Raw genomic sequence first — 17,443 nt, forward strand, 5'->3', positions numbered from 1 at the left:
ATAAAGTAGTTATGAAACAACATTTAGCAGAATTGTATGTTTCGTGTCTTTTAAAAAATGAACCTCAAAATTCCCAGAAATATGACAGAAGACATGACCTCTGTGGCAGCTACAGTCCTGGCCAACCTATTCTTTGCGTTGTCATGATATAATAAAAACATTATTTTTTCGTTACTTCTAATCCTCAGAAAATTACAGTATGAGCATCTTTGTGTTTGCAGAATTCCCATTCTTTCTTTTCAGAGTACATGTGCTCGTTTAATAATGCCTCAATAATGCCTCTTCTATACATACACATAAAATTATTTTGAAAGATAATACTCCTGCATTTCCTGTACCAGCACGTCGAATAAAAGGTAACTTGATAGTTCGAAGGAACGCCAGCTCTCTGATTGGATGAACGGTGGCCGTGTAAAATTTATACAGGAAGTCACGTGTTAAAAAGTTTAATAAAGAGGTTATTATTTGCGGTTTTCGCCAGAAGACGAATTTATTACTCATCATTTACTTTGAAAATCCATTCTTTATTTTCAAAAATGTAACCAACGGACAGTGAGTAAATGTTTCCATTTTTTAATGACGGAAAGGCGGACGTGACGTCACCTTCCACATCCGGGTCACGTCTCCTCACGCTGTAGCAAGCATGGCAGCGAAAAACAAGCAACGCAAACGAGCAAAAGCGACCAGTAAAGTGACATTTCAGCCTGAAGAAAACGACATGGAGGCTGAAAACAACGGCGAGGAGGAAGACGGAGCCGATGAAGGTGAAGACAGAGCGAAGCAGGACGAGGACTTCAGCCTGGAGGAGGTTTTACGGCTGGGAGGGACGCAGGTGGGTTGACGGATAAGACCTCAGTGCAGACAGAACCTCAGCAGGTTGTCTTCTCAGGAAACATGAACATATTTTGTAGGTCTAAAAAACAAAAACCCTCTTCTACACATGTTGTAATTTGTGGAGCAGAATGCGGTTTATTTGTACTTCTAGAGGCTGACACGAGTCAAACCAGAGGAAACGTTAGAGTAAACCATCAGTGTGACATGAAAGTTTTATTTAAGGAAACGTGAACTGGGTTGTTTAACTGATGTTTTTGTTTTCACGCAATAAAACGGCAACATAAGCAATGCTGCAACTAACGACGACTACATACATCGACTAGTCAGGTTATAGTAGATCACTGTTTTATCTATAAAATGACACACAGTAAAAAATGTCCAGCACAAGTTCCAGTTTCCAAATCTCTGAAAACTGAGTTGAGACATGTAACATTTCAGAACTTGGACTTCTTTTGTTAAATGAAAAAACGTTGTTTGATGGTGTGTATTGTAGTGTTTGATGTTTTCTTCTCCTGTCGTTTCTCTACAGGCTGACTACATCCTGCTGGCTGGTCTGGACGACTCCAACGAGCTCGTGGACGGAGGAAAGAAGGGAGCGATCGACGACCTGGAGGAGGGCGAGCTGGAGAAATTCATCTCTAAACTGGGCATCCGGGGGTTCGCTGGCCAGCAGGTCGTCACCGACGAGCCCGAAGGCAATGCTGCAGACGCCGGCGAGAAGGGAAGTAAGAAGGCCAAAGCCAAGAAAGCCTCAGGTGAGGAACAAGCATCCAGCTCCCAGCAGAAGGTTATCAACCACCAGGCGGCGGAGGACAAACAGAAGGTGAAGAAGGCAAAAAACATTCAGGCAGCCGGCGAGAAAAAGGCCAAACAGAGTGCAAACGTGTTCGAGTTTCAGCAGAGACAGGTGCTGCTGATCAAACCTGGAGGGAAGTGGTTCGACCTGGAATACACCGCCGAGGGCTCGTCGAGCCCGCAGGATCCCTCGCTGGTGGCCCAGTACAAGACGCTCGCACAGCAGCTGTTTGAGGCCGAGGTGGAGCTCTACAAGAGCAAGAAGAACCTGCAGAAAGGGGCTAACTCCAACTGGATGAAGACGGTCGTCTCCTCCGGCGTGCTGGCGGACAGGATGGCGGCCATGACGGTTCTGATCCAGGACGCTCCGGTGCACACAGTGGAGCACGTGGAGAACCTGGTGTCCATGGTGAAGAAGAAGGGCAGCCGGCGGATGGGTCTGATGGCTCTGGACACGCTCCGAGAGCTGCTGCTGTCCGACCTGCTGCCGGAGCACAGGAAGCTCCGCCCCTTCGCCCAGCACCCGTTCGACCAGCTGGAGGAGAAGGCCAGCGGCAACCGCGACGCCCGCGACCGCCGCCTCGTCCTCTGGTACTTTGAGCACCAGCTGAAGCACCACGTGGCCGAGTTCGTGGCTGCTCTGGACATGGTGGCTCACGACACGGTGGCGGCCACCAAGGCGAAGGCGCTCACCACCGCCCACGAGTTGCTGTGCAACCGCCCGGAGCAGGAGAGGGCGCTGCTCATACAGGTCATCAACAAGCTGGGAGACCCCGAGTACAAGACGGCGTCCAAAGCGACGTACCTGCTGGAGACGCTGCTGAAAACGCACCCCAACATGAAGACGGTGGTGTGCTGCGAGGTGGAGCGGCTCATGTTCCGGCCCAACATCAGCCCGAAGGCGCAGTACTACGCCGTGTGCTTCCTCAGCCAGGTGATGCTGAGCCACGACGAGGCCGAGCTCGCCGCCAAACTCATCACCATCTACTTCTCCTTCTTCCGCGCCTGCGTCAAGAAGAAGGACATCGAGTCGAAGATGCTGAGCGTGCTGCTGTCGGGCGTGAACAGGGCGTATCCCTACGCCGGCACCGGGGACGAGAAGGTGAAGGAGCAGCTGGACACGCTGTTCAGAGTGGTTCACCTGGTGAAGTTCAACACGGCCGTGCAGGCGCTCATGCTGCTGTTCCAGGTGATGGACTCCCAGCAGACCGTCTCTGACCGATACTACGTGGCTCTGTACAGGTAAGACCGTCCTCACCTGTCAGCAGCTCGTACAGACAGATCACTGCAGAGTTAACGAAACACGGCACGCGTAGTAAAAAATCCAATTCAGAATCTTTTATAAATCAAAGAAAAATTTAATCTGACGTCCTCTTAACTGCAGTTAGGAGGACTTTTTCCCAGCAGCTGTCTCTCAGGCAGCGCTCTGCCTCCACATTGATTCACAGTTTGTTCATTTTTAGTCATTGCAGAATTTAAATTATTCATTTTTGACCACAGCAACCATAAAAAAACAGCTGAAATCAAAGAAACTGCAGTGAGACTCTGGATGAAGTCTGTTCTTCTTCTTTGGTGCAGGAAGCTGCTGGACCCCGGGCTGTCGTCGTCCTCCAGGCAGAGCATGTTCCTCAACCTGCTGTATAAATCTCTGAAGGCCGACGTGGTGCCGCGGCGGGTCAAAGCCTTCGTGAAGCGGCTGCTGCAGGTCAGCGTGGAGCAGAACGCCAGCTTCGCCTGCGGGGCGCTCTTCCTCGTGTCGGAGGTCATGAAGGCCAAACCGGGCCTGAAGATGCTGCTGCGGGAGGACGGGGTGAGGAGGCGGCGCGTGGCAGCATCAGAGCACATTTTTTAGAATAATAGTTTCAAACGTTAATTTGTGCTTCATGTCTGTTTGTTTTTATCTGTGTGTTCATTCAGGGCGGCGAGGAGGAGGAGGAGGAGTTCAAAGACCTCGCTGAGGAGGACGACGATGATGAAGAGGAGCGCTTTGTGGACGCAGACAAACTAGAGGAGGGAGCGAGTGCAGAGGCGGAGGGGGCGAAGCCCGCGGCATCATGGGTACATCACCAGAACCTGGAAGGTCTGTGCTGTTACTGTTTGTTCAGAAATGATGACGTCTGTTTTTGAATTTATTTTTAATGTAAAATCATGTTTTAAATCATGAAAAGAGGCAGAAAACATTTTTAAAGTCGTGTTCCTGCTGTGGTTTGAAGGTCGCTGACGACTTCTTTCACTTTTCATTCAAACTGATCCATCGTGAAGCTCCACGTCGATCCTCTTAAACACTGATTCTTGTTCTTCTTCAGGGGGGAAAAGCCTGCAGAGCTACGACCCGCTGCACAGAAACCCGTTATTCTGCGGCGCCGACCACACGACCCTGTGGGAGCTGCAGAGGGTGAGAAACAAAAGACGAGCTTTAATATTAATATCTACACAGTTATCATCATCAGGTCGGTTAAACTTGGTCTCTGCCTCGAAACTCAAGCTATACTTTTTTATTATGTTGATTTGCTCATGTTGATACACTCACACGCTGTAGTGTTGCAGCAGCAGAGGCTCAGTTATTGAACAGAGAGACCTCGCAGCAGAGTTTCCTCTGATCAAACCGTCGAGCTTGTTGAACCTGAGCAGACGTCAGACCTTCTGAACTGACTCGTGTCTCCTGGATGTTTGTTTGTGCAGCTCGCCCGACACTTCCACCCGTCCGTGTCGCTGTTCGCAAACACTCTCCTGCAGGTAAAACGACAGCGACAACAACAACTAAGATCTCCCTCCGCCTCCGTCCTCCTCCTCTAAACGTGCCGTGTGTTATTCCACAGGGCGGGTCCATCCAGTACTCAGGAGACCCCCTGCAGGACTTCACCCTCATCCGATTCTTGGACCGATTCGTCTTCAGGAACCCCAAACAGCTGAGGGGAAAAGGTAAGGAACGCACGAGCCGCAGAAAAACGTCGCATTTGAAGAGAAAAATCTAAATCTGAGCTTTTCCTCAGACAACAGAGACGCTGCAGCGCTGAAGCCCAAACAGAGGCTCCCCATCAGCTCGTTAGCAGGTGAGCTTCAGGCTTCATCATCATCATCATCATCATCATCATCATCATCATCTGCAGCTTTGGTTTTTTAATGCATGAACTCTTCTTCTGTCCCCGTCAGTGAACTCTGAGGAGTTTCTGTCCAAAGAGGAGAGTCAGATCTCCGTGGACGAGATCTTCTTCTATCGGTGAGGAAACGTTTCAGTTCCACACAAACTCGAGCAAACAGTGTGTCTGCGTGTGGAGCAGCTGGGAGACCAAGAAAAGCGCGTTTTAATGCAGCGTGACGTAGTCTTTGTTACTGTGGGAGTATCGCAGATTTAAGTGTCACTGTGACGTTAAAATGGTCTTTTTGAGTCTCTGCAGAAAAGGATCAATCACCCATAATCAACACTTCATCAAACCTCGTGTGTTTTGGTCTTTTACTTCCTGTCGTTCTGTTTTCACACCGTTTTTCTTTTTCTTAAATTTTATTCTCTCGACTCTCGGCAGCTTCTTCAAGAAGCGGCAGCAGGAGAAGCAGCTTCGTCGGCCGCGAGGAGACGGCGACGACCAGAGCGTGGAGGACGTGGACGACGACGAGTTTGAGAAGCTTCTTGGTGAGTCGAGGCGCCGACGTCGTTCGCTCACGTTAGCTGAATTCAAAGTGTTTCGAGTTTGAGGATAAAATGAGAACTTTTTTAAATAATGAAATGATCAAAAGCAGGATTTTGTTCTGCTTTAAGATGAAAACGATCTCGAACTGATGACTGAATAATAAACGTTCTGTGTGAATAATCGAGGTTTACTGTAACTAAACCTTGTCTCAGATTCCTGTGAAGGAGACTCGTACTTCACGGAGATGGCCGACGATGATCTGGACTTTGCAGGGTGAGCAGACGGAGTCTCAGCACTTTTTCCTGCAATAGTCTAACACTGTGCTCGATGCTGGACTGACAGCAGTTCATTAGAGTTCAAGCTGTTTTCCCTTCGTGTCCGTCAGTAATGTGAAGAGTAAGAAAGGTAAGAAGGACACGGACGACTCGGACTCGGACGACTCGGACATGGACGACCTGGACGACGAGGAGGTGTCTCTGGGCAGCATGGATGAGGAAGACTTCGGAGACGAGCTGGAGGAGGAAGGAGGGACGTTCATGGATCCTGATGGAGATGAAGACGACGATGAAGGTGGAGAACATCAAAACGCTCTTTCACGGTTTCACTTCCTCCTTCTTCTTCTTTGGCTGTTATCACACAGTCACAGGATGCTTCTCTGATCGGTTTACTCCATGAAGCCTCTTCCTGTTTCACGTTTCTTTGCTTTTCTTCTGTCTCCTCTCAGTTCCAGAGCTGGAGGACGACGACGCTGCGTTCGATGGTGAGTAAGAGTTCAGTTAAAAAGGAGCTTTTCCTTTCGTGTCTGTCTACATACAGTTACTCTTTCCTGCTTCGAGTCATGAAATGAAACGTGTTCTTCTCTGCAGGCTCAGACGACGAGACAGAAGTTCCAGATATAACTCCTCGTACCACGAAGAGGAAACGGAAATCCTCGGAGGAGCTCGACTTCTCTGCGTCTTCAGGTTAGATTGTGACCTCCATCAGAATTTAGTGATCTTCAGTCTTATTGGTTTGGTGACTGTTGTGTTGATCGCTGCTCCTTCTCACAGGTTCCAAACAGGGGAAGAAGATGAAGAAGAAGAAAGGAAAGAGAGATGGAGCCATGTTTGCTTCAGCTGAAGAGGTGAGACCATCCGAAGACGACTTCTTTAAGCCGACAGCATCGGCAGAATCCCTTTAAATTTAGTCCAAACGTTCACTTTGACTCGAGGGTGGACTGATGAGAGTTTGTTGCTCAAAGGTCAAAGGTCACGTTGACCTCTCAAAACACGTTTTTGGCCATAACTCAAGAATTCAAACGCTAATTATGACAAAGTTTCACACAAATGTCTCAGAGGATAAAACAGTGAAGGGATGACACGCTAAAGAGGTCAAAGGTCAGCTTCTTTGTGACATCATAATTTGTTTAGTTGCTGACTCTAATCTTTGGCGTCCTCCTTCAAGCTGCTCATTGTTCACATCTTCTGTGTGTGAAGCAGCAGCGTCCATATTTAGACATCGTAGTCCACCACAAGCTGATTGGTTGAGCTGATACCGATGCACCATGTGATGTGATGAAAGTTGGCGTTTTGGAGTTTTTCTGCCTCTGTAACCTGAAAACAGCTTGTGGGATTTGAATGTTTTATTGAATGTGTTTGCTGTTTCCAGTTTGGCTCCATGTTGGACGAGAACGCCGGCGCCAAGTTTGACAACATCGGCCTGAACGCCATGGCCAACACGGACAAAGCAGGTAGGCACACCTGAGCGATCACAGCCTCTAACATGTGACAGTGACACACAGCAGCATGACTGAACAAAACAAACCAAAGGAACAAAGAAATAGAATCAGAAATACATTTGGTGTAGTTTAATTGGCGCCTCTCACGTCCTCTTTCTGTATGGAAGGTTTTCTTCTGAAGTAAATGTGTCACAGCGCAGGTGAGAACAGTGCTGGTTGGTCTGATTTACACTCTCACACACACTAAATGTGCCTGCAGGAGGAATCTTGATGAGCATCACGTTAGAAGTAAAAGACGAGATGAAGCCAGAAATCAACAGGATGTTTTTATTCACTTTGCTGGATTCCAGCAGCTTTAATATCTTCTCCACAGAGAGAAAGTCAACGACAGTCGGCAGCAGACTCATCCTCATCAATAAACGCCGGAGCGTCTCTCATGTTTCTGTCTGCTGTGATTATTGATCACGACAGATTTACTCTGGTCTTTTTGACGATAATCAACCCTTCAGAGACTGAGATGATTTGTCTTTTAACGGTCCAGTGGAGGATTTAAGATCCATCAGTATGTTTTCATGTGTTTCGTGTGTCTGTGAAGGCTCTCATTCATCCAGGTCATGGTACTTCTAAGTGCTTCCAAAGGCAGCTGGGCTTGTTTGTGGTTCTAGAAGACGTTTCGCCTCTCGTCCAAAAGGCTTCTCCAGTTCTAACTGACCGGTTGGGAGTCTCAGGCGTTTGTCCTCTTGCAGGATCATAGCTCCACCCGGCATCATGTGACTTGTTACAGTCACATGAGTCGAGGTGTAGCTGGTGTTATAGGTGTTGATGTGTGATAATAAATAAATAATATATAATAAATATCTAATAATGATCCTGCAAGAGGACAAATGCCTGAGACTCCCAACCGGTCAGTCAGAACTGGAGAAGCCTTTTGGACGAGAGGCGAAACGTCTTCTAGAACCACAAACAAGCCCAGCTGCCTTTGGAAGCACTTAGAAGTACCATGACCTGGATGAATGAGAGCCTTCACAGACACATGAAACACATGCAAACACTCAGTCACGCCGAGCTCGTCGCTTGAATCACGTCTCCGTCACTTCCTGTCTGTCCCTGCAGGCCTGAAGCAGCTGAAGTGGGAGTCTCAGCGCGACGACTGGATCCAAGGCCGTGACGTGAAGACGCTGCGCCGCAAGAAGACGATGTTCAACAAGAGGAAGACGTTCGGCCGGGCGAGGGCGGGAGGTGGCGGCGCGTTCAGGAGGAGGAAGTAGCTGCTGCCGTCTGTCTGCGGATTCTTAGCTCGCAGCTTCAGTCCTGTTTGGACGACCAGGCTTCGTGGTCTCGCTCCCGGATGCCGTAGACCCCCGCCCACTCGTTGGACTGGTAGTAAACTGGGAGGAAACAGAAGCAGAAACTGGTTTTCAGATCCAGCCAGCCGATGGAAGACACACACGCTGTTCGACTTTTGTCTCGTTAACGGGACGAAATGTCTTCTGAGGAGTTTTTTTTTTTTTTGTAAAATGAAAGACAAACAGATTTTCTTGTATCTATTTTAAGTCTGTACAGAGTTCATGTTCATTCTGCACCTCTGTGTTCCCACAAGACGTTCACAGGAATTCTTCCTATTTTCAGTTCTGAGCAATTAAACATTAAATGTTTCTGACTTTTCATCTCTGACTCATTTCTAAAGTGAATATTTTTGTGCTTTAATTACAAAGATGTCTGCAACGTAAGGTTATTTTCTCTCTCTTCAAACTACGTGTTCAGTTTACTGTCACAGAAGAAAAATCTTTTAAGATTTAAGAAGCTGCAACCACAAAATTTAGACTGGAAAAACTCAAAATAGTTGCAGCTCTTGTTGAAATGTAAATTCATCTCTTTTAACAGCAGATCTGACACGTTGCTGGTTTTTAAGGCTGACGTATTAAATGTCAAACATCAACGCCTTGTAACCCTAAATTTAGTCCTGATCCAGGTCGTGCTGGAGGATAAATGCACACTCACCTTCTAGCACTGCTGGAAACCTCCTGTTCATGGTGCTCCTGAAATCTGCAGGTGAGAGGGAACAAAACGGGGAGTTTTAGAAGTGACTCCGCACAGATTTGATGTCCGACAGGTGATCTTCTGCTGTACCTTGACTGTTGTTCATCGTGTGAAACAGACCGTACGCCCCGAACACGCCCAGCAGCTCCACAACGATCACCCCCTTCATGAGTTTGTGGGCCAGAGATTTGGAAGACATCTGAAGAGAGATCAGCACAAACGCACACAACTTTATTGACACCACCAAGGATGACAACTGCTAAGTGTAACACACATGATACACACACAGTCAAACAAGTCAACAACTATCAAGCAATATCCCTCAAATCTGGGTTTAATTACATTGACTCTGGCTGATGTGAGGCGTCTGACATGTTGTCCATACTTTAACACAAATAAAACACCTTGAAACTTTCTTTCATTGTACTGTGATTATATTTAGTCCTGTCTCTCCGGTCAAGCTAACAGGAGGCACAACGTGAACGTTTCACCTTTCTGAACCGGTCCTCTGATTTCACTGTTCATCAGATCCTTTAACGTGCATCCAGACAGTGACTCTGATAACACTCACTTTAATCACGCTGTGACTTAAAAACAGAGAAATAACACAACTGCCGTTTTGAGGCACGACACGATAAACATTACCCGCTAACTGACTGGCTAACTGGTTAGCAAACAGTTTTAGCTTCATGAATAAACCGGAAACCTGAATCTTTACCCTCCTCATACTCTTAAATAAACTGACCTGCAAATTCGCGTTAAGAAAACAGCTGAAGAAGTCTAAATTCAATCAAAAGAGTCACTAAAAGGACGCCAAAGCGCCTCTGTCCTTGTGTCGGACGACAAGAGTTGTACAAGCAGAGCTACAACACTGCCACTTCCGGAGTACGGAAGCTCAGTTGGTACAAAGTACCGACAAACAGTAGCGACTAACTCGAGGGTCCGACGCTGCTGCACTGCTAATACAACCACTATTACTACAACGAAGTACTACTACTATTAAAACTACTACTACTACCACTACGAAGACAAAAAACAATGAAGAATTATTCAATTAATTATTGTTCAATTATTATTATTATTACTACTATTACACGTTACACGTTCAGGTAATTGAGCTTTAACACGAAATAAAAATGGCATTTTGTCAAATGAAGGCTCACTGCGTTTTTTACTTCCTTTTAGAGGATTATTTAGTCTCATCCTCTGTGACAACAAGGTCATAAAAATTGTTTATTTATAGTTGATGTCTGTTAAAACAATAAAAATCGAAAAGCATTCACAGCCAATAGTCTTGGTGCTTTGACACTGACAGAAATGACCAAACAACAGCGGTTTCCCTCTGTGATTTTCAGACAGGTGGACCATCTCACACCTGGAAAAAGATGCAAACCCAGCGGCTTGTTTCTCTTGCTCTCACGTCGCACAACCTATTACCTAGTTCTTCATTTTATTTCACTAAAATCAAAATGATGTAATTGATTTAATTCAGCTGTAGTTGCACGAGCTCACCAGCAGGTGTCAGCGTGGTCACACACCTGAAATGACAGACATTAGCAGGTAAAGACACAGTGAGGAGAATAATTTGTCAGTGAGAAAACAAAGCTTGAAATAATTCAGAAAACATGCACATGAAACACAGATTAATGATCAGACTCTCCAGTTTCTTGGGTTTTCTGAGAGGAAACACCAGTTTGTGGGTTTTGGGGAATCTAATTTCCTTCATGTAGACTCAGTGTTCTCTCAGGTGAGTGAGCACCTGCTGCAGGTCATGTGGACGGTCTCACAGCTGCTGGTCTCTGCTGGTCTCTGGAGACTCTCAGCAGACCGACAGCTGCACGAGTCTAAACTCTGAGACAACATTTGTTCATCTGAGTCAAACACGTCAGTTTACAGCAGCAGGATGAAGTTTGATCGACAGACGAAAGAAATCATCTGATTTTAAAGATAAATTAAATGTTTCTCAACACAAACACACAACAGTCCTTCAAAATTAAAGAACACTGTAAGATTACTGCATGACTGTTGCTTTTGAAGGTTTGTTTGACACATTAAATACTACATTACCCATGAGCCTCTGCAGACAAGAGAGAAAGCATCATCATTTTAGATTACAGTTTAGACGTTTGATGGTTTCAGGTTCTCAGATATGAAAACTTGTCATGATGAGCATCAGTTACTGATCTCTGATGTCTGAACAATCGATCAGGAAAATGATCAGCAGAGGTTCAATAACACGTCAGATCTGATCAGCAGCAGATTAAACATAGAAGATATTTCATGTGTCTCTCAGCTGATAATATTTTGAAGTAGATCGACGTTGCTGACGGAGGTGGGATGTAACTAAGTACATCTACTCAAACACTAAGTACAACTTTGAGGTATTTGTACGAGTATTTCCATTTGATGCAACTTTTACTCCACTACATCTCAGAGGTAAATATTGTACTTTTTACATTTGTCTGACAGATTTAGTTACTAGTTACTTTTTTGTGGATTCTTGATGATTCATGATTCTTCCCTTTTATATCAACATTTGGATCGTGTTTCTAACGTTTACCTCTTATCTAACATTCATGGCTGCTACTGCGAAGTACTGCTCCAGTGAAGTTTCATCACAGATATTGGACACACCGGTGAGCTGAAATGTGTGTAAATTTCAGATTGTGCAGACTAAAGCGCGTCCAGCTGTTTGTCTGCTTATATGCAGATTAAACAATTCGACGTGTTAATGAGTGAACTTTAGAATTTTTATTATATAGAATTATTAGAAAATAAAGTACGTCTCTCTCTCTTAGAGGTGTTGGTGTACCTTTTATCGTAGGGCCGAGCCACACAGCATACTGTATGCTAAGCTAGGTTAACAACATCCTGACTACACTGACGTGGATGGATATCACAGCACAGATTGTCCTAATAATCACTACAGATGCACGTGTGTAGTTATTGGTTCAGTATTTGTGTGAGAATCTGGATAAGGAGAAGAAGGCCGGTGAGACCACTTGCACAGGGTCCAGATCTTGCAGCAGCAGCAGACCTCAGATAGATGTTTCACCCTCTTCCTCCTGCCTGACCCTCTCAGTGCCTTGTGGGACACGTTGAGCTGAACAGGACCACAAAAGAGAAAAATATTTCGGGTTGTTTGACGTCCACACGGGGAGGAGAAGCTGTGTGTGCAGAGAGCATGGTGGTCCGGCGGCTCTTGTTCCTTCACCTCGGCCGTGTGTGCCGTCTGTCCGGTCGCCTTTTCACATTCATCGCCAGGTAAATACACTTGGTCAGACCACAAACAGTAAACCCTGCAGCTGAAGAGGAGGAGGAGGAGGAGGAGGAGGAAGATGCTGGGCAGTGTCCAGTCCAAAGAGCAGAATAAATCACTGAACAAAAGCCACCTCCAAACTGTGGGATCTTCATGAGTCTTAGTTCATTCAGAAAGCAGCTATGACACAGAAACACAGAGATTAGTCAGAGATGGGAGCATGAAATAGACCAGAATGCACTGCAGCACAAACAGCCACTTCTGGGAAAAGCCATGATGACATACAGGAAGGTTAAAGGTTAAAGGGCGAGAAAAGTTAAATCAATCCCAAAATGAAATGAACAATAATCTGAATCTCAGATGACTGAAAGCCCCAAATCAGACACTGAATGGACGTTTGGCTGAGATTGTTTTCAAAAACGAACTTTAAAGTACCTCAATCAAAGTATTTATACAGCCTGTAATCACATACAACAGTTTTCATTGGTGTTACGGGAGCAGTGGAAGAAGTACTACTAGTGTACAAATACTCATTATGCAGAATAATTGTATTTTAAATGACTGGAATTTGATTATCGATTTATCCGTCAGCTTTAGTTACTTTTTATGATTTTTGGACACAAAACAAATGAAGTTATTACACATGATGTTTGTTTTTTATCTAAATTAAACCACCAACAGTTTATTCAAGCAGTGTTGAAACAATTAGTCGATTAATCAATCAGCTGATTGACGGAAATGTTATTTACTTTAATAACTGAGAATAGTAGAACACAGGGGACATTTTACTGCACTGAGTACTTTCAATACTTTTATCAAATACATTTTCATGAAATACTTCAGTAAGATTTTCAATGCAGAACTTTTACTTGAATCAGAGTACTTTTACAGTGTTGTATTAGTACTTCTACTTGAGTAAAGGATCTGAATACCTCCTCCTCCTCTGCTCGTGCTGAGGTGTTGACAGAATATTCAAATCAGAACGTGAGCTCGAGGAGGGATGGAGGGAGACAGCTGATTGGATACTGACTCGAGCAGCAGCGCGAGCGCAGGTGCTGGAGCCGCTCAGTGAGCAGGAGGCGTCCCCGGTCACGGTCGCCGCTCAGGTATGAGTCAGACCCGGTCCTAGACAGCCAGGACACCCCGGAGCGTTCGCGGCCGCCGCAGAGGACAGGTGCGTGGAGCTGTTTGGATGCGCGTGTGTTGCAGCGCGCACGATGCTGAGCGCCGTTAAAATGGAAGGACACGAACATCCGGACTGGAGCACCGGCGGCTACTACGGAGAGACCGAGGTCTGTGCACTTCACACCGGCTGGATCCGAAAGGACCAACCGGCACACGATCAGTCCCGAGAGGACACGAACTCACTGAGCAGAGAGCGCGAGGAGGCAGATGGACTGAATTAACTTTAATATTTCTATTATAGACTGACGGTATTTTACTGACGTCTCACTCCATCTGAACACATTTTAACATTTCACACACAAATACGCCTGAATCTGTATTTTACAGTTAAAATCATTGTCATGTTTATTTTATCGGCATAACTTCAGATTTATTTATTTATTTGTTATCACTTTGATCAACTTGAATCTTTTATTTCTGTCGATCCTTAAAATGAGAGATGAGTCTGAATAGTAATAATGCTGTAAAACCTCCACAATTAACACAAAAATCCAACCTCATATTTTTAAATTACAGTTTTCATTTAAATTTTATTTAAATTTAAAAATGTCAATTTAAAAAAAAAAAACTTTATTGTTCTTGAGAAAATTCTTCTGATTTCCAGACTGAGACTGAATCAAGTGATATCAGAAAACTGAGAAGAAAAAAATAAACTAAGGGGAAATTTCTCTTCATATTTTTTAAGGTTGACTGAACATATATGACGTTAAGTGACTGTAAACTATAATGGGTGTTAAATCCCATAAATATATTTGATTATCATTGCAGTGAAGAGCAAAGACAGAAAATCAGCATCACGATCAATGTTGAGCATCTGTCCTTCATGATATTACATTTATTATTATTATTATTATTATTATTATCATTATTATTATTATTATTATTATTATTATTATTATTATTATTATTATTATTATGTTATTGGTGATCATAAACAACAAAATAAATAATCAAATAGCTTCCATTCAGGGTCGTACACACTGAGGTCATGTCTGTGTTTTATTCTATTTTTTTTTAATTAATTAATTAATTTTTATCTCATCTGGGACCTTTTCTTTCATTTTAAAGCTGATTCCAGTATTTTTCCACTTTTTCACCCCCCAGCTATGAAACAGCATCCTGGACGGAAATATAATTAAATAAGATTGAAGTCAGTGTCATTATGAGAATCTCAGGAAACAGGAGGCGGTTCGGAGGACTTGGGCTCATATTTTACAGATTCTCTCTGTGTTACCATGGTCTCATTGTTGGTTTATTACTCAATATGAAATAAATATAAGAGAGAGGTGAGGGAGCAGATAAGGTTTATGCACCAGCAAACATCTGTAAGGCAACACAAGGCAGCCTTAAATACCAACGCATACATACTGTCCTCAGTTTCTTCTGTGAGCTCACAGGCTGCTTTAAGCTTTGGCTGCTGTGGCGACGATCAGGCTGATCATTAGAAAATGGAAATGAACCAAAACCTGTTCGATTTATTAATGAGAGCAACATACATGTTATTAAAGAAGGAAGAAAAGGTGTCATTATAAAGAAATGTGGAGCAGATTGATGTTACATCACATGTGTGTATAATGTTGTAGAAGTGAAAAACACAAAGCATGTCCACAGTGATTGATTGATTATTTAATCATCAGAAAATATTTTCAATTGATTGATAAACATTTTGAAAACGAAAAATGTCAAACATCCAAGTTTCTGAAGGGTTAGGATTCGTTTTTCTTTGTCTGAATATTTTGTGCCTCCTGTGGGTTTTGGGAAACTGTGAAGGTCATTTTTTTTTTAGACCACAATCAATCCAACAATCGACAAATCAACAGACTGATCAGTCATGAAAATAATCGATACCTGCAGCCATAATGAAAACTGTCACTTTAAAGAGCGCACAAACAGGAAATGTTGTTCAGTCTGCCTCTCAGGTGTCTGTATTGTTGTTTGTTTGTTTACCTTCATGCTGACGTGTATCCTCTGACTTTGTTGTTTTATCTAAATAAAATAAATCCTATTTTTTGTAAATATCATAAAACCATTTTAACTGGGTGTCTCTGTGTGTTTCAGTGTTACACCGCAGCGGGCAGCATGAACTCCATGAGCGGCTACATGAGCGCGCCTGGCATGACCGGCACCAGTCACATGAACGCGCACTATGTCAACCCGGTCGGGGTCAACCACTCCTCGATGCACGTCGGGGTGTCGCAGAGCCCCGGGTCGGTGGTGCAGACCGGGACCGGGATATCGGGCCTGGGCGCCGCGCTGCCGCCGAGCATGAGCCCCATCAGCGCGCCGCAGTACGGGAACATGCCGGTGATGAGCCCGGTGTACGGCCAGGCCTGCGGCATCAGATCCAGAGAACCCAAACCGTACCGGCGGAGCTACACGCACGCCAAGCCGCCGTACTCGTACATCTCCCTGATCACCATGGCGATCCAGCAGTCCACCAGCAAGATGCTGACGCTAAACGAGATCTACCAGTGGATCATGGACCTGTTCCCGTTTTACCGGCAGAACCAGCAGCGGTGGCAGAACTCCATCCGACACTCGCTCTCCTTTAACGACTGCTTCATCAAGGTGCCCCGCTTACCGGACAAACCGGGGAAAGGCTCCTTCTGGGCCCTCCACCCCGACTCGGGGAACATGTTTGAGAACGGCTGCTACCTCCGGCGCCAGAAGCGCTTCAAGTGCGGGAAGAGGGCCGGCACAGGTGGCAGCGAGGCGGCGGGGAAGCCGGGCTCGGAGGGCGGCTCGGTCACCACCACCACCAGCAGCAGCAGCGACTCCGACTCCCCGCACTCCTCCTCCTCTCCCCCTCCGTCCTCGGACGGAAAGGCAGCCGGGGTCGACCTGAAACCGCAGGCCCCGAGCCCCGTGCGCGTGCCCTCCCCGCTCGCGCACACCCAGCACCTGTTCTCCCATCACCACCATCCTCATCATCACCACCACCACCACCCGCTGCTGCTGCACGAGGCCGCACACCTGAAAGCGGACCCCTACCACCCCCAGCACCACCACTACTCCTTCAACCACCCGTTCTCCATCAACAACCTCATGTCCGAGCCGCAGCACCACAAACTGGAGCCGGTGGTGCAGTACGGAGGCTACGGCTGCCCGGTGTCCGGAGCGCTGGTGGCGGCCAAAACAGGCCTGGATCCCGCTCACAGCGACACCGGCTACTACCGCGGCGTGTACACCAGGCCCATCATGAACTCCTCCTGAAACCCTCAGACTTTTTAGAGTAAAAACATTTCTGAATGTGAGGAAAAGGCCCGTGAAGTGTTTTATGGAGGGCCTGGAGGATTTACACATGTTTTTCCACAGTTCATCATTTGCCATTTGTGTTTGTATATGTGCAACAGATAAAAGTCTTTATAAGAAAACCTCTTCTTATGTTTGTTTCTTTGTCCTAAAGCTTATCTTAATGCGAGATCAAGTCTGTCTTTCAAAGTTCAGCATTAGCAGTAAATGGTGTGATTATCAGCTGCAGACACATGAAAGCATCAGCAGATAAGAACAAGAACAATGACACAGTGACAAGGCGAGCAGTGTCCTCCTGAAGCACATTAACACCAGACAGAGGTGATGTTTCACAGCAGATAACAGCCGTCACAGACATTTATCAGCAGAGGAATGTTAGAATTTACTTTACAGCATTTAAAGCACAAGCTGAGATCAGCACGAAGCCACTGAAATGGTTCGAATCGGTCAAAGCGTGAGACTGACCACACATCAAATGAATGTGAAACGTAAAACGCATCAGGAGAGTGATGAGAAGGACACGTCGGGAGGCCAATTTCTGCACATTTATCTCCTTTATATACGGTATTTTTTCCAAATATAAACCTAATGATAGCATGAATATATGGTGCTGCATGTAGCACAAACAATAAACTGAAGTGAAAACTAAAAGTAGTAGCACTCAGTCAGTTATGATGAAGGCCTGCACATGAAGTCAGTTTTAAAAGCAAAAATACCAAAAGCTCTTTGACT

At 45.4% G+C, this 17,443-nt stretch overlaps 3 protein-coding genes across 4 annotated transcripts; 2 read left to right on the forward strand and 1 right to left on the reverse strand.

Annotated features, from left to right (window-relative positions):
- Window positions 1-607: 607 nt before the first annotated feature.
- On the forward strand, window positions 608-8,243 carry cebpz (CCAAT enhancer binding protein zeta). Of its 2 annotated transcripts, none has more exons than XM_076756646.1 (17): window positions 608-832; window positions 1,364-2,871; window positions 3,208-3,439; window positions 3,547-3,709; window positions 3,936-4,024; window positions 4,312-4,365; window positions 4,449-4,551; window positions 4,623-4,682; window positions 4,783-4,849; window positions 5,154-5,260; window positions 5,471-5,531; window positions 5,644-5,828; window positions 5,983-6,018; window positions 6,125-6,220; window positions 6,308-6,381; window positions 6,906-6,987; window positions 8,089-8,243. In XM_076756646.1, exons 1-17 carry the CDS (start codon window positions 644-646, stop codon window positions 8,241-8,243), a joined length of 3,261 nt encoding a protein of 1,086 aa, XP_076612761.1. In that variant the 5' UTR covers window positions 608-643. The 2 variants fall into 2 exon arrangements, with proteins under 2 accessions (XP_076612761.1, XP_076612760.1); XM_076756645.1 differs by having other exon boundaries at window positions 627-832; window positions 3,208-3,454; window positions 3,559-3,709.
- Window positions 7,289-9,889, reverse strand: LOC143336452 (protein CEBPZOS-like). The gene is made up of 4 exons (XM_076756647.1): window positions 9,761-9,889; window positions 9,106-9,214; window positions 8,977-9,021; window positions 7,289-8,363 (listed from the first exon to the last, which is right to left on the reverse strand). The coding sequence occupies exons 2-4, from the start codon at window positions 9,212-9,214 to the stop codon at window positions 8,281-8,283; spliced, it is 237 nt and encodes a 78-aa protein (XP_076612762.1). The 5' UTR covers window positions 9,761-9,889; the 3' UTR covers window positions 7,289-8,280.
- Window positions 9,890-13,291: 3,402 nt separating this feature from the next.
- LOC143336396 (forkhead box protein A2-A-like) lies at window positions 13,292-16,765 on the forward strand. Its single transcript, XM_076756542.1, has 2 exons — window positions 13,292-13,566; window positions 15,518-16,765. The coding sequence occupies exons 1-2, from the start codon at window positions 13,492-13,494 to the stop codon at window positions 16,670-16,672; spliced, it is 1,230 nt and encodes a 409-aa protein (XP_076612657.1). The 5' UTR covers window positions 13,292-13,491; the 3' UTR covers window positions 16,673-16,765.
- The last annotated feature ends 678 nt before the right edge of the window (window positions 16,766-17,443 follow it).

This window comes from Chaetodon auriga, chromosome 18 (genome assembly GCF_051107435.1).
Source record: "Chaetodon auriga isolate fChaAug3 chromosome 18, fChaAug3.hap1, whole genome shotgun sequence".
Classification (NCBI taxonomy): domain Eukaryota; kingdom Metazoa; phylum Chordata; class Actinopteri; order Chaetodontiformes; family Chaetodontidae; genus Chaetodon; species Chaetodon auriga.